We start from the raw sequence: 16,129 nt of genomic DNA, 5'->3' as shown, positions 1-16,129 counted from the left end.
ACCATCAGAGGTGTCTGACTGCCTTTAAATGTATTCTGCAGCAGGACAACAACCCCCAACATCCAGCCGATGTCATTAAAAAGAACAAGTAGTCCAGGAAGTGATGATGTGGCCCCACAGAGCCCTGATCTTACATCATGCAGTCTGTCTGGGCTTACATGAAGAGACAGAAGGATTGGAGCGAGCCGACATCCACAGAAGATTTGTGATTAGTCCTCCAAGATGTCTAGAACCTCCCTGCTGAGTGCCTTCAAAAACTGTGTGCAAGTGTACGAAGGAGAACTGAGGAAAGTGGAGGGCGTCGCACCCGATACTGATGGGGTTATATTTCTCTTTGCTTCACTCACTTAGTATTTGTCAAATAACCAAATGCAATCATGGCTTGTCGTTCTGGAAGCGTTCCTACCTTGCGGCATCCCTCCGCAGCCGCCCAGAACTTATCAGGAAATATATCCTCCTATAATCTTGACTCCACTTCCATTTACAGTAAGAGGCCCTTCGGCTGCCGTGTTAAAGGATAATGGCCTGAGATTGTACTCTGCTGGTATCCCGACAGATTGGATAATGTAAAGGAGACATGTATCCCCCATTCAAAGAATACACACAGGGTGGGGGGGGGGGGGGATATCTGATGGCTGGTGGTCCAACAGATGGGGTCTGCAGCAATCCTGAGAATGGTGCCCCTGAAAGAAGTGACCAATGTTCCATTCACTTCTATGGGAAGGAGAGAGAGTGTGCCAAGCTCCTTCATCATTGTGTGTCCCATAGAAGTGAATGCAGCAGCAGTTGAGCACCACTATTAGGGCGCTTGTGATTGCTTGGGCCCCAGCAGTTTAATGCAGTGATCGAATGTTTGTGGGTGAGACCTGAGCAGCTGCTTGTACCTGACTGTGTGCAGGACTTCATGTGCTCGGGCCAGTGCGCCTGCTGACACGGGTAGTCGCAGTAGCTGGTGTTCCAGCAGCAGTAGAAGATGGCCTCCTTTTTGCAGTTGGCACACCACTGCTTCTTCTTGGTCTCATCCACGGCTTGCTGCTTCTCCAGCTCCGTTTGTTTCTTCACCTCTGCGATCAGCCGGTCTCTCTCCTGCTCCAGACTCTGCCTCATCTCCGCCATGGTGAGTTCTAGCGCCGGGTAGAAAGCAGCAGAGACTCAGCACAGATAGCCCTTACAGCTTACAAGATGTGCATAGATGACAGAGCTGGCCCCCAGGATGCAGGCGAGGGCCCCCAGCTGTTCCCGGGGCCCCACACTTACCCAGATTGTGTTTCATCTCTGACAGCTCCTGCTGATGGAGCCACTGCAGCTTCTCAATCTCTATTCGTAAGCGGCGGATCTGGGAAGAGACAATTCTCTATCACAGCCTGCTATGAGGAATATGTCATTGCGTGCTCCGTATAAACGTACCTCAGCGATGGTGTTTCCGGTCGTGTTCTTAGACAGGTCGTTGTAGATTTCAGTCATTGTGCCTTTAATCGCCTCCATCATCTGAAAATGCAGCAAGATTATAAAGGAAACCGCCAGCATGGGAAGATGACAGCAAGTTAACTGGTTCTCCACTAAATGACGCAGTTTGTGTGCGCCAGGGAGCTCCACCCGCGGCACAGCCACTGATGAAGGCGACATTCTGTTTACGGCGCCGTCATGGGTCACTAGTGATGGGTACAGCCTAGTAAGTGGGCATGGATGGGATCCACAGCACTCAGATTAAGGAATGGGATGCTGAGCCTCCTGCTTACTCCCACTGAAATGACTGGCACTGTCACACACACTTGTGGAATATGTTGGCATGACCAAAAGACTATAAGCACCACTACCAATAACGCAGGGCAGGACATACCACAGATGGGTCTTCCCACCACAGCAGGCTCTTCCCCATCCAAAGGATAAGGAATGATCTGCTTATCAGTTAGTGGCTTTATCAATCTTGAGACTGCAGCCCCAATGCGAGTGGGCAGAGGAGAACGAGCATGTGCACCCCCGCTCCAATGGGACTTCTGCAGAGCGTTCAGCACTTGGCCTCCGCTATATCCAGCAGTTCCATGCAGGTGAAGGTAGGGGAGGTGCACATGCACGCCCTCCTCTGCCCCCACTTTGGGATGAGTCAGAGCTGCATTCTGGGATTCAGTGGACGCCCCAGCAGTCGTCCCATAGATATTGGACAACCCCTTTGTCACTAATGACAAGAACGCTCAGCTACGAGGCTGTTGCCCACCCATCTGGCCAAAAGCAGGACTTTTTGTTACTCCCTGTAAAATCCTTTTCTCTGATCTTCATACGGGACCCAGCTAAGACATGGGGTATCGCTCCCACCAGCTATACTCCTCCTGCAGGCACTCCGCTATATCAGTTTGCACACAAGCAGGAGTGGAAAAGCCCGAAGGTAGCTGAAAACAACTTACAACATAGTAAAGAGGGAAGCTCAGAACAGAGAACAGCCGACTCCTCCACACCATAAGGGGTGCTGTGTCCCCAATGAACATCTGAGAAAAGGATTTTATGGTACTTAACAAAAAGTCCTGTTTTCTCGGCTACGTCATTGGGGAACACAGTGAAGACCTTGGGACATTTAGTCGCTAAGGGTGGCCCGAAAATGCTTATGAGGTAAGCAGGGCACCGCTGCCTGCAGAGTCCTGTGACCAAGAGCAGCAAAGGATGCCAAAGTATGTACGACGTAAAACTTCCTGAACACATGTAGCCAATAGCCAAAGCTGGAGGGCAGAAGTGAATGGGCGGAGGTCTGCCCTCGGTACACTAGGCCTCCATGATGGCTGACCTGATTCAGCGGAGGCCACCAGACCTCACTGAGGAGCAATGCAGAAGATCACAAAAGTGGGGAAAAAGTCCTGCGCTACCGAATGTGCTTGAGAAGGTTACTTCACAGAGAGGATTCGGATGCCACCAGCTCCCCCTAATCCATGTTGCCAGATTCGGGACAGTTTCCAGCAGTTTAATTCATATTAATTATAAATATATAAGTAGAGAGAGTGAATGGCTTGGCAATGCTTTTCGGGGTACAGAAGACCCCTTTATCAAGCTAGGGACGAGGAACAAGGAATCTGAACGGTGAAAAGATTCTGTACGAGAAAGATAGAGCCACAATGTGCGGATGACATCAAGCTCGTGCAGACGATGTTCCTTAGGATGTGAAAGCTCCGCAGAGAAGGAGGGCAGAACGATGTACTTGTGGAAGAGGAAGCACAAGGCCACCTTGGGAAGAAGGGATGGAACAGGGCACAGGACCTGATGAAGTACCAGAAAAGGAGATCTGCGTGATACCGCGGCCCGTTCACACACAGCGGATTGAAGTGATGGCTACCAAGATGGCGACCTTCCAAAATAAAAAAATGGAGGGAAATGTCAAGTATTGGCCCGAAGGGAGACAACTGTAATGCATCTAAGGCCAAACTGAGGTCCCAAGGTGCTGTCGGGAGATGGTAAGGAGGGGCAGCGTGTCACTTCCTGAAGAAAAGTATATACTATGGATTTGGAGGCCATGGGGCGTTGGAAAAGGACCAATAGTGCAGATACTTGACCCTCTAAGGAGCTGAGGCTCAAGCCCATATCCACAACTTATTGGAGGAAGAAAAGGATACTGAGAACAGAAACATTTATCAGAGATTATGCTGCTCACCTCATCTGAAGAAGGACTTCTCCAACCTATGGTAGATGCGCGAGGAAGAAGGGTGAGTCAACAGCTACGTTGTCAAGCACAGCAAATGCATGTGATGAGCTGGACCCTGCGGCAGCAGATCCTATCTGAGTGGCAGCGGTCAGGGCCAGTTGACCAGTGGGGACACACAATTGGCATTAACAAGGACGACGTGGCCAGTGTGGTGCTATGAGAATCATTGGCACGCCCTCCATCTTTGCTTTCTTCAGGAGCCATGGGATCAGAGGCGTCAGTGGAAAGGCATACAGGAAGGAGAACTGGTTCCGTGGGATCACTAAGGCATCCACAGCAACTATTTGAGAGTCGCGAGTCTGTGACACAAACAGCGGGAGGCAACTGTTGAGCCTGGGTGCCATTAGATCCACATCCGGCACGTTCCATTTAGCTCAAATGTACGCAAAAGACGTCCTTGTGTAGCGCCCACTTTACTGGGTCTACAGTTTCCCTGCTGGGGATGTCCGACATCCAATTTTCCACTTCCACAATTTGAATGGCTGAGATGACTGGGACATGGGCCTCCGCCTAGCAGAGAATTTCGGCTGCCTCGCTCATCATAGTTACACTTCTTGTGCCTCCTTGGTGGTTTATGCATGTGATGGCTGCGAAGTGAACCCGGATGGAATGACCAGAGAGAATCTGGGACCAGTGTGTTAGAGACAGGTGGACGGCTCAGAGTTTCAGTGAATTGATGTGGAGGGATGATTCCAAGGTGGTCCACAGTCCCTGCACTATGTTGCCAAAGATCCCTCCCCCCAGCCTTAAAAACTGGTGTCCATGGTTATCCCCTTCCAACAAACGAGAATGGAGGACCACCCCCGACAGAGGTTGGGTTATGTCATACACCAAAGAAGAGAAAGGTGGACTGACTGAGGAAGGATCAAGAGCTGATTCAGGAATTCGCTCGATCTGTTCCAACTGGCTAGAATGGCTCCTTGTAGTGTGTGCGTCTGGAATTGCTTGTATGGGACTGCCTTGAAGGTAGCTATCAGGAGCCCCAAAACTCGCTTGCCCTGGCAGATGGAGACTGGAGTCCGTGACCACAGAAGGCGGCCATGTTGCTGGAGAAAAGCAAGTCTGTCTCTTGGAAATTGTACCTTTGCCTGAATTGTGTCAAAGAATAGACCGAAGAATGTGAGGTGATGAGGTGAGGTTGGACTTCAGACAATGGATGATCCACCCAGAGCACCTGAGAGTGTCCAGTACTATCATGAGGCTCTCCTGAGGAACAGGATCAATATGTTGCCCAGATATGGGATCACTACGATCCCCCTGGAATGAAGAAGCGCCACAACATCTGAGAGGACCTTTGTGGACACTTTGGGAGCTATTGCTAGGCCGAATGTAAAGGCGACCAATTGGAAATTAGCCGACTGGACTTCAAATCAAAGAAAGCGCTGGTGGGACGGGCGCACAAGGACGTGAAGATGAGATCCACAGAAGCAATCACCGCCCGGATGGATTCCATACATAAATATGGGCTTTGTCATTGCAATTCATGAGCGTCAGGTCTACGACTGGATGAACCGATCCCTCCTTTGTGGGAACAAGAAATACGTTGGTGTAAAATCCTGTAAAACATTCAGAAAGCTTGAATGGCGGCTCTAAGGTACTGCGAGGGTCTGGCCTGACTGGATGGTGAGGAGGAAGCGAAAATGCACTCTTGGGGTGCAGAACAATAATCTATCACATATCCTAAAGAAATGATCTTGTGCACCCAGAAATCTTGGATATGAGTGAAACACACCTCCTTGAATAGCAGGAGGCGGCCCTCCACTCTGCAAGACTGGGGTGGGGACCACCCTTCATGTCGAGGAGGGCTTGGCTACTTGAAGGCTGCAGTTTGAAGGATGGGCATTTTTTGTGATCCTAAGGTGACTGGCGTGGGGGCCAGAGACTGGAATGACGAAAGGAGCAAAAAGTAGGCCTCTTATGGGCAATGATTTTCTGTCACCTCAGAATTAATTTCATCCAATCGGCAGCCAAAAAGGTGAGTTCCGGTAAAGGGAAGACCGGTTAGACACTTTGGAGATGAAGTCTGCGGACCAACACTTCAGCCACAAGGTGCAGCAAATTGCCACAGAAAAGGCAGGGGAAGGCATTTGTAGCCTGGCGGCATGCAGTTGGCTTCAGAGAGGTACTTGCCTGCCTGGGAGAGCTGAAGGGCAACCTCAGAGAGATCCTCCTGGGGGGCAGCGGATAGGATGCCTAGGCATAGTGGTTGGCCCTATTAACCCAGGATGAGGCAAATGGAGGGCAGAAGTCCTGAAAGATGACTTGGTGAAGGATTCTAGCCACTTATTATGCTGGTCCTTAAAAGATATTGCATCTTGCCGGGTCAGAGTAGTGCAATTGGACAGGCGAGACACCAGAACATCCACCTCAGCTGACGAAGAGCCTTTTTTTTTATCACATGGTCGTCCCTCTCGTGACACAATCATGGGGTTTGGGGAAAAAACATCAAAAGTTAAAACGACCTTATCACCAAAATTTGGGCTGTTTATTAATTTAAACCAAATAGTGTAACATTTTATCGGTTTTTATGGTGTGATTGTAGAGCATTGTATTCTGTTGTCGGTACATGACTGCGGGGGCGGTCACCTTGTCGGAGCCGCAGCTAACAGCATTCATGGGCCATTCACACAATGGACAGGAAGGGAGATATTGACTTTGTATTGGAGACTGTTCTAGGCATGCTCTATGACCTGTACAGGGAGGGGGAGGAGGTGAGCTGTGACTATTGTGACTGGTGTAGCCTGTGTTATCTGTGTTATACAGGTGACACCTTTCAATGTAATCCAGCCTTCGATGATAATGAAGCGACAGAACAAAAAGCTTCAGACCATCATTAGTCCTAGAGGTCAGTGTGGAGGGAGGGGAGGAGGTGAGCTGTGACATCACATTATTAGGCTCTCTGGTCAGTGAGATCTGCTAGAGCTTAGAATTTTTTTTTAAATTACAGAATGCGGTGGAAACCAACAAAAATCTGCAGAAAATTAAAAACTATGTTCAACACAAAACTGTGATTTATATAAAATAGGTTGTTTTCTGATGACAAACACACCCGTTCCCATTTATCAGACAGACAGAACTGTATCGCCGCATGTGTGGCAAGCTATCAAAACAATGCAATCTTTATGCTGGAAAGTGAAGGCTGTAAAAATAAAAACTGCGCTTTTTTTTGCCCTTTTGTTACCCTAAATAGTACCACAAAATAGTGATCTGCCTGTAATCAAAAAGTCTCAATCATCAGTACGGATGGAAAAAATAGAAAGTTTGGAGGTGGGGACATGGTGCCATGAAGCACGTTTCTTGAGGGGTGGGCTCACACACCACTGATTTGCTGGGGATTTTGTCGCAGATCTGCAGATTTCACCCTTTCAAGTTGAACTCAGTTGGAGGAGTGAAATCTGCAACAACATCCACAGCGAATCAGATGTGTGAATACATCCTTAGGCTTCCTGCACACGCGCGAGTGCCATGTCACGTTCAGGAACGTGCGAGCCATTCTTCTGTAATAACTGCCCCCATCACTTCGGTGATGATCGCCAAGTGTTCCCTATGGGAAACCTCGAACGGCCCTCAGGTGCACATCACATGCCGGGCAATGCATTTTCCCGTCCCACTGAAAACAATGGGCAATGCGTTCTGAGGGAACGCATAACGATAGGACATGACGCAATTTTATCCGGGAATTCATTGCTGGGGGGAAAACCCCCAAAATATGCTCATGTATATGACCCCATACAAGAGAACAGGGGTCATGTGTGTGAGATTTGTGCGTCTCGGCTGTTTTTCACAGCCTTATAGAGAAGCTAAAGGGTAGGTGGTCAGTTAAACACCTTACTAGATACGTTTGGCATGACCGCAGTCGTACTGAGCCGCAGAATGCTGTTCTTTACACCCCACCGTGAATATCATTAGACCAAAACCACAAAAACAAAGGCAGAAATGCGCATTTTCTTCTTTTAGTCCATCCCCAAAGTTTATGATGGGGAAAAAACCATCCAGGTAAACGGGCTGCAGTGCTGGGGGTATCTCATCCGTGTGCCTGGAGCCCAGCTCTGTCTAGTAACGCAGGGTAAAGCATGCAATCTGCACCGACAGCCCCAAGTATAATTTATATGTTCACTAATCTGCCCGCCGGTCCATCTGTGTGCCAAGGTCGCGCAAATTTTTCTGCAGCATAAAGATAAGATTTTGAAAACGGCTCTTAAAATCTTCTTTGCAGTTGGTGTAAATGCTGTGGATTTTGTGTACGGAGAATCGGCAGGGCATCCGCCTCGTGTGAACACTGCCCGCGCTCATGGCAGATTACAGACAAGCCAAGTGCATCCTGTAAACAAGGAGGCAGATTTCCTCATTCCGCTGCCAACCTTTGTGAAGGCGCAGCACAAGGTGGGTCCTACTCACCTTACTGGTGTATTTGGCTATGTCCGCAGCGACGTCAGCTGAGGCGGTGGCGATGGGCAGGTCACTGGAGAGTGAAGTGCTGAGCGGCTGTCCGGGACTGGTCACCATGGCTAGTGGAGGGGCGCTGGTCACCAGGGTTATGGTGGAGGTGGATGTTGCTTGTGTGACTTCTTTTTGCTGCACCGCTAAAAATAATTGAAAAATAAGATTCTTTATGATTTGCACACCGGCGAAACTACCGTGAGACATGGCAGAGGTGGCTTACAGGACACTGATGAGTAGTGTATAAGGGGATACCAGGCTCCCGTATGCAGCCATACACAGCACCCCAGCATGGTGGGGGCAGAGCATGGACTGTCATCAGGGCATCCACAGCTTCACATGCAACGATTAGTATGACAGTTGTGTCCCTCTCTAATAATGGCGCTGGTTAGATGGAGGGTGAGACACGTACAGATGACACTGGATGGGACGCTCGGGCTGCACCAGCATGCAATACCTTTCACAGCCTGCCGCGTCTGGTATCTGGTCCCTTGTGGAGACTGTGACGGCGCAGGCGTGTTCGGCTGCTGCTGCTGTTGTTGCTGCTGTTGCCTCTGAACTTTCTGCATGTGCCATTTCTGGGATGAGGTCTGAAACTTACTGGAAGAATTCCACACCACTCTCTGCACGGTGGGAACCGTCTCCTTTGGGAGTAGCGGCCTCTGCTTCTTCACTGGGCTGCCGGTAGCCGCTGTCGGAGTGCTGACAGCGGAGGCGGAGCTTGTAGTCACCGTTACTCCTACTGCGGGGGCAGCCTGGGATGCAGAACGAGTCAAGATGGGGGTCTCCATTGTGGGATGGCTGCTGGCGCTGGCTGCAGCGGGCGATTTTACTGCAGAGACCAATAATATCTTGTTGGTATAATACACAATGAATGAAGGTCAGTATGAAATGCAGGAGAGCGAAGTCTAAAATACCGCACAGTAGTGCAAAACCAATACACTACAGAGTGCAGTATAGCGCAATACCAGGTTACTGCACGACGGAGTGCACCACACGGTCATACAGAGGATTGCAGAATATTACCGTACACCGTACAGTACTGCAGTATGTTATGCTATAATGTCACAGTACGATATAAATAGTACAGTATAACGGGGGGACGGTCTGGTGTAGTACAGAGAATACAGTATTACGGGGGGACGGTCTGGTGTAGTACAGAGAATACAGTATAACGGGGGGACGGTCTGGTGTAGTACAGAGAATACAGTATAACGGGGGGACGGTCTGGTGTAGTACAGAGAATACAGTATAACGGGGGGACGGTCTGGTGTAGTACAGAGAATACAGTATAACGGGGGGACGGTCTGGTGTAGTACAGAGAATACAGTATAACGGGGGGACGGTCTAGTATAGTACAGAGAATACAGTATAACGGGGGGGACGGTCTAGTGTAGTACAGAGAATACAGTATAACGGGGGGACGGTCTAGTGTAGTACAGAGAATACAGCATAACGAGGGACGGTCTAGTGTAGTACAGAGAATACAGCATAACGGGGGACAGTCTAGTGTAGTACAGAGAATACAGTATAACGGGGGGGCGGTCTAGTGTAGTACAGAGAATACAGTATAACGGGGGGGCGGTCTAGTGTAGTAGAGAGAACACAGTATAACGGGGGGAGGGGGACGGTCTAGTGTAGTACAGAGAATACAGTATAACGGGGGGGGGGGGGGGGCGGTCTAGTGTAGTACAGAGAATACAGTATAACGGGGGACAGTCTAGTGTAGTACAGAGAATACAGTATAACGGGGGGACGGTCTAGTGTAGTACAGACAATACAGTATAACGGGGGGACGGTCTAGTGTAGTACAGAGAATACAGTATAACCGGGAGACGGTCTAGTGTAATACAGAGAATACAGTATAACGGGGACGGTCTAGTGTAGTACAGAGAATACAGTATAACGGGGGGGACGGGACGGTCTAGTGTAGTACAGAGAATACAGTATAACGGGGGACGGTCTAGTGTAGTACAGAGAATACAGTATAACGGGGGACGGTCTAGTGTAGTACAGAGAATACAGTATAACGGGGGGGCGGTCTAGTGTAGTACAGAGAATACAGTATAACGGGGGACAGTCTAGTGTAGTACAGAGAATACAGTATAACGGGGGGACGGTCTAGTGTAGTACAGAGAATACAGTATAACGGGGGACGGTCTAGTGTAGTACAGAGAATACAGTATAATGGGGGGACGGTCTAGTGTAGTGCAGAGAATACAGTATAACAGGGGGGGGGGGGGGCGGTCTAGTGTAGTACAGAGAATACAGTATAACGGGGGGGGGGCGGTCTAGTGTAGTACAGAGAATACAGTATAACGGGGGACAGTCTAGTGTAGTACAGAGAATACAGTATAACGGGGGGGACGGTCTAGTGTAGTACAGAGAATACAGTATAACGGGGGGGACGGTCTAGTGTAGTACAGAGAATACAGTATTAGGCCTCCTTCCCACGAACGGATTTCCGCCGCGTAATTCGCGGCGAAAATCCGCTGCGTTGCACGCAGCTATTAGGTTCTATTGAACCTAATAGCTCCATGCTCACGATGCGTAATTCCACCGCGGAATTACGCACCGCGATTTCTCCCGTCCTCACCCGCAGCATGCTCTATTTTCTGCGGGTGAGGACGGGCTGTACGCACTGACGGCTTCCATTGCAGTCAATGGAAGCCGTCCATTCACGCTATCTCCCGCTGTAACCAGCGGGAGATAGCGTGAAAAAACGCTTTCCCGCCCACCGCCGAGCGTCATATGACGCCAAATGACGCGGTCCGGCCGCGTCACGTGACACGGCTGGTGACGCGAGAGCGGTGGGCGGTGACGAGCGGTGACGAGCGGTGGTGGGCGGGGAAGCGATTTCACGCTATCTCCCGCAGGTAAGTATAGGGGCTCTGGGGGGCGCCGTGACGGGCTTCACAGCGGAATATTACGCTGCGGAGCCCGTCACGCTCGTGGGAAGGAGGCCTAAGGGGGGGGGGGGGACTGTCTAGTGTAGTACAGAGAACACAGTATAACGGGGGGGGGGGGGGGGGGGGGGGCGGTCTAGTGTAGTACAGAGAATACAGCATAACGCGGGGGGGGGGGGGGGCGGTCTAGTGTAGTACAGACAATACAGTATAACGGGGGGGGGGGGACACACGGTCTAGTGTAGTACAGAGAATACAGTATAACGGGGGGGGGGGCGGTCTAGTGTAGTACAGAGAATATAGTATAATGGGGGGGGCGGTCTAGTGTAGCACAGAGAATACAGTATAACGGGGGGGGGGGGGGGGGACGGTCTAGTGTAGTACAGAGAATACAGTATAACGGGGGGGGGGGGCGGTCTAGTGTAGTACAGAGAATACAATATAACGGGGGACGGTCTAGTATAGTACAGAGAATACAGTATAACGGGGGGACGGTCTAGTGTAGTACAGAGAATACAGTATAACGGGGGGGGGGGGCAGTCTAGTGTAGTACAGAGAATACAGTATAACGGGGGGACGGTCTAGTGTAGTACAGAGAATACAGTATAACGGGGGACGGTCTAGTGTAGTACAGAGAATACAGTATAATGGGGGGACGGTCTAGTGTAGTGCAGAGAATACAGTATAACAGGGGGGGGGGCGGTCTAGTGTAGTACAGAGAATACAGTATAACGGGGGGGGGGGCGGTCTAGTGTAGTACAGAGAATACAGTATAACGGGGGACAGTCTAGTGTAGTACAGAGAATACAGTATAACGGGGGGGACGGTCTAGTGTAGTACAGAGAATACAGTATAACGGGGGGGGACGGTCTAGTGTAGTACAGAGAATACAGTATAACGGGGGGGGGGGGACTGTCTAGTGTAGTACAGAGAACACAGTATAACGGGGGGGGGGGGCGGTCTAGTGTAGTACAGAGAATACAGCATAACGCGGGGGGGGGGGCAGTCTAGTGTAGTACAGACAATACAGTATAATGGGGGGGGGGGACACACGGTCTAGTGTAGTACAGAGAATACAGTATAACGGGGGGGGCGGTCTAGTGTAGTACAGAGAATATAGTATAATGGGGGGGGCGGTCTAGTGTAGTACAGAGAACACAGTATAACGGGGGGGGGGGGGGACGGTCTAGTGTAGTACAGAGAATACAGTATAACGGGGGGGGGGCGGTCTAGTGTAGTACAGAGAATACAATATAACGGGGGACGGTCTAGTGTAGTACAGAGAATACAGTATAACGGGGGGACGGTCTAGTGTAGTACAGAGAATACAGTATAACGGGGGGGGGGGGGCGGTCTAGTGTAGTACAGAGAATACAGTATAACGGGGGATGGTCTAGTGTAGTACAGAGAATACAGTATAACGGGGGGACGGTCTAGTGTAGTACAGAGAATACAGTATAACGGGGGGACGGTCTAGTGTAGTACAGAGAATACAGTATAACGGGGGGGGGGGACGGTCTAGTGTAGTACAGACAATACAGTATAACGGGGGACGGTCTAGTGTAGTACAGAGAATACAGTATAACCGGGAGACGGTCTAGTGTAATACAGAGAATACAGTATAACGGGGGACGGTCTAGTGTAGTACAGAGAATACAGTATAACGAGGGGGGGGGGGACTGTCTAGTGTGGTACAGAGAATACAGTATAACGGGGGGGACGGTCTAGTGTAGTACAGAGAATACAGTATAACGGGGGGACGGTCTAGTGTAGTACAGAGAATACAGTATTACGGGGGGACGGTCTAGTGTAGTACAGAGAATACAGTATAACGGGGGACGGTCTAGTGTAGTACAGAGAATACAGTATTACGGGGGGACGGTCTAGTGTAGTACAGAGAATACAGTATAACGGGGGACGGTCTAGTGTAGTACAGACAATACAGTATAACGGGGGACGGTCTAGTGTAGTACAGAGAATACAGTATAACCGGGAGACGGTCTAGTGTAATAAAGAGAATACAGTATAACAGGGGACGGTCTAGTGTAGTACAGACAATACAGTATAACGGGGGACGGTCTAGTGTAGTACAGAGAATACAGTATAACGGGGGGACGGTCTAGTGTAGTACAGAGAATACAGTATAACGGGGGACGGTCTAGTGTAGTACAGAGAATACAGTATAACGGGGGATGGTCTAGTGTAGTACAGAGAACACAGGATAACGGGGGGGGGGGGACGGTCTAGTGTAGTACAGAGAACACAGTATAACGGGGGGGGGGGGGGGACGGTCTTGTGTAGTACAGAGAATACAGTATTACGGGGGACGGTCTAGTGTAGTACAGAGAATACAGTATAACGGGGGACGGTCTAGTGTAGTACAGAGAATACAGTATAACGGGGGACGGTCTAGTGTAGTACAGAGAATACAGTTTAACAGGATGACGGTCTAGTGTAGTACAGTGTATACAGTATAAAGGGGGACGGTCTAGTGTAGTACAGTGTATACAGTATAAAGGGGGACGGTCTAGTGTAGTACAGAGAATACAGCATAACGGGGGACGGTCTAGTGTAGTACAGAGAATACAGTATAACGGGGGACGGTCTAGTGTAGTACAGAGAATACAGTATAACGGGGGACGGTCTAGTGTAGTACAGAGAATACAGTATAACGGGGGACGGTCTAGTGTAGTACAGAGAATACAGTATAACGGGGGACGGTCTAGTGTAGTACAGAGAATACAGTATAACGGGGGACGGTCTAGTGTAGTACAGAGAATACAGTATAACGGGGGACGGTCTAGTGTAGTACAGAGAATACAGTATAACGGGGGACGGTCTAGTGTAGTACAGAGAATACAGTTTAACAGGATGACGGTCTAGTGTAGTATAGACAATACAGTATAACGGGGGGACGGTCTAGTGTAGTACAGTGTATACAGTATAAAGGGGGACGGTCTAGTGTAGTACAGAGAATACAGCATAACGGGGGACGGTCTAGTGTAATACAGAGAATACAGTATAACGGGGGGACGGTCTAGTGTAGTACAGAGAATACAGTATAACGGTAGACGGTCCAGTGTAGTACAGAGAACACAGTATAACGGGGGACGGTCCAGTGTAGTACAGAGAATACAGTATAACGGGGGACGGTCTAGTGTAGTACAGAGAATACAGTATAACGGAGGACGGTCTAGTGTAGTACGGAGAATACAGTATAACGGGGGGACGGTCTAGTGTAGTACAGAGAATACAGTATAACGGGGGATGGTCTAGTGTAGTACAGAGAACACAGGATAACGGGGGGGGGGGGGGGGGGGACGGTCTAGTGTAGTACAGAGAACACAGTATAACGGGGGGGGGGGGGGGACGGTCTTGTGTAGTACAGAGAATACAGTATAACGGGGGGACGGTCTAGTGTAGTACAGAGAATACAGTATAACGGGGGGACGGTCTAGTGTAGTACAGAGAATACAGTATAACGGGGGACGGTCTAGTGTAGTACAGAGAATACAGTATAACGGGGGACGGTCTAGTGTAGTACAGAGAATACAGTATAACGGGATGACGGTCTAGTGTAGTACAGAGAATACAGTATAACGGGGGACGGTCTAGTGTAGTACAGAGAATACAGTATAACGGGGGACGGTCTAGTGTAGTACAGACAATACAGTATAACGGGGGGGACGGTCTAGTGTAGTACAGAGAATACAGTATAACGGGGGGACTGTCTAGTGTAGTACAGAGAATACAGTATAACGGGGGGACTGTCTAGTGTAGTACAGAGAATACAGTATAACGGGGGGGGGGGGGGCGGTCTAGTGTAGTACAGAGAATACAGTATAACGGGGGATGGTCTAGTGTAGTACAGAGAATACAGTATAACGGGGGGACGGTCTAGTGTAGTACAGAGAATACAGTATAACGGGGGGACGGTCTAGTGTAGTACAGAGAATACAGTATAACGGGGGGGGGACGGTCTAGTGTAGTACAGACAATACAGTATAACGGGGGACGGTCTAGTGTAGTACAGAGAATACAGTATAACCGGGAGACGGTCTAGTGTAATACAGAGAATACAGTATAACGGGGGACGGTCTAGTGTAGTACAGAGAATACAGTATAACGAGGGGGGGGGGGGGGACTGTCTAGTGTGGTACAGAGAATACAGTATAACGGGGGGGACGGTCTAGTGTAGTACAGAGAATACAGTATAACGGGGGGACGGTCTAGTGTAGTACAGAGAATACAGTATTACGGGGGGACGGTCTAGTGTAGTACAGAGAATACAGTATAACGGGGGACGGTCTAGTGTAGTACAGAGAATACAGTATTACGGGGGGACGGTCTAGTGTAGTACAGAGAATACAGTATAACGGGGGACGGTCTAGTGTAGTACAGACAATACAGTATAACGGGGGACGGTCTAGTGTAGTACAGAGAATACAGTATAACCGGGAGACGGTCTAGTGTAATAAAGAGAATACAGTATAACAGGGGACGGTCTAGTGTAGTACAGACAATACAGTATAACGGGGGACGGTCTAGTGTAGTACAGAGAATACAGTATAACGGGGGGACGGTCTAGTGTAGTACAGAGAATACAGTATAACGGGGGACGGTCTAGTGTAGTACAGAGAATACAGTATAACGGGGGATGGTCTAGTGTAGTACAGAGAACACAGGATAACGGGGGGGGGGGACGGTCTAGTGTAGTACAGAGAACACAGTATAACGGGGGGGGGGGGGGGACGGTCTTGTGTAGTACAGAGAATACAGTATTACGGGGGACGGTCTAGTGTAGTACAGAGAATACAGTATAACGGGGGACGGTCTAGTGTAGTACAGAGAATACAGTATAACGGGGGACGGTCTAGTGTAGTACAGAGAATACAGTTTAACAGGATGACGGTCTAGTGTAGTACAGTGTATACAGTATAAAGGGGGACGGTCTAGTGTAGTACAGTGTATACAGTATAAAGGGGGACGGTCTAGTGTAGTACAGAGAATACAGCATAACGGGGGACGGTCTAGTGTAGTACAGAGAATACAGTATAACGGGGGACGGTCTAGTGTAGTACAGAGAATACAGTATAAC

The 16,129-nt window shown here is 49.6% G+C and overlaps 1 protein-coding gene across 7 annotated transcripts in view; it reads right to left on the bottom strand.

The window, feature by feature from the left end:
• Window positions 1-16,129, bottom strand: part of ZMYND8 (zinc finger MYND-type containing 8) — a 134,952-nt gene that overhangs the window by 20,596 nt on the left and 98,227 nt on the right. For 6 of the 7 annotated variants that reach the window (XM_066586293.1, XM_066586292.1, XM_066586288.1 and 3 more), the window contains 5 exons: window positions 8,583-8,957; window positions 8,084-8,268; window positions 1,408-1,488; window positions 1,258-1,336; window positions 885-1,124 (listed from right to left, as the gene is read on the bottom strand). In XM_066586293.1, the coding sequence (XP_066442390.1) occupies window positions 885-1,124; window positions 1,258-1,336; window positions 1,408-1,488; window positions 8,084-8,268; window positions 8,583-8,957 (960 nt within the window). The remainder of the gene's footprint in view (window positions 1-884; window positions 1,125-1,257; window positions 1,337-1,407; window positions 1,489-8,083; window positions 8,269-8,582; window positions 8,958-16,129) is intronic. The other variant, XM_066586294.1, reaches the window with a different exon arrangement.

This window comes from Eleutherodactylus coqui, chromosome 13 (genome assembly GCF_035609145.1).
Source record: "Eleutherodactylus coqui strain aEleCoq1 chromosome 13, aEleCoq1.hap1, whole genome shotgun sequence".
Lineage (NCBI taxonomy): Eukaryota > Metazoa > Chordata > Amphibia > Anura > Eleutherodactylidae > Eleutherodactylus > Eleutherodactylus coqui.
This window is presented reverse-complemented; position numbering and strand designations above follow the sequence as displayed.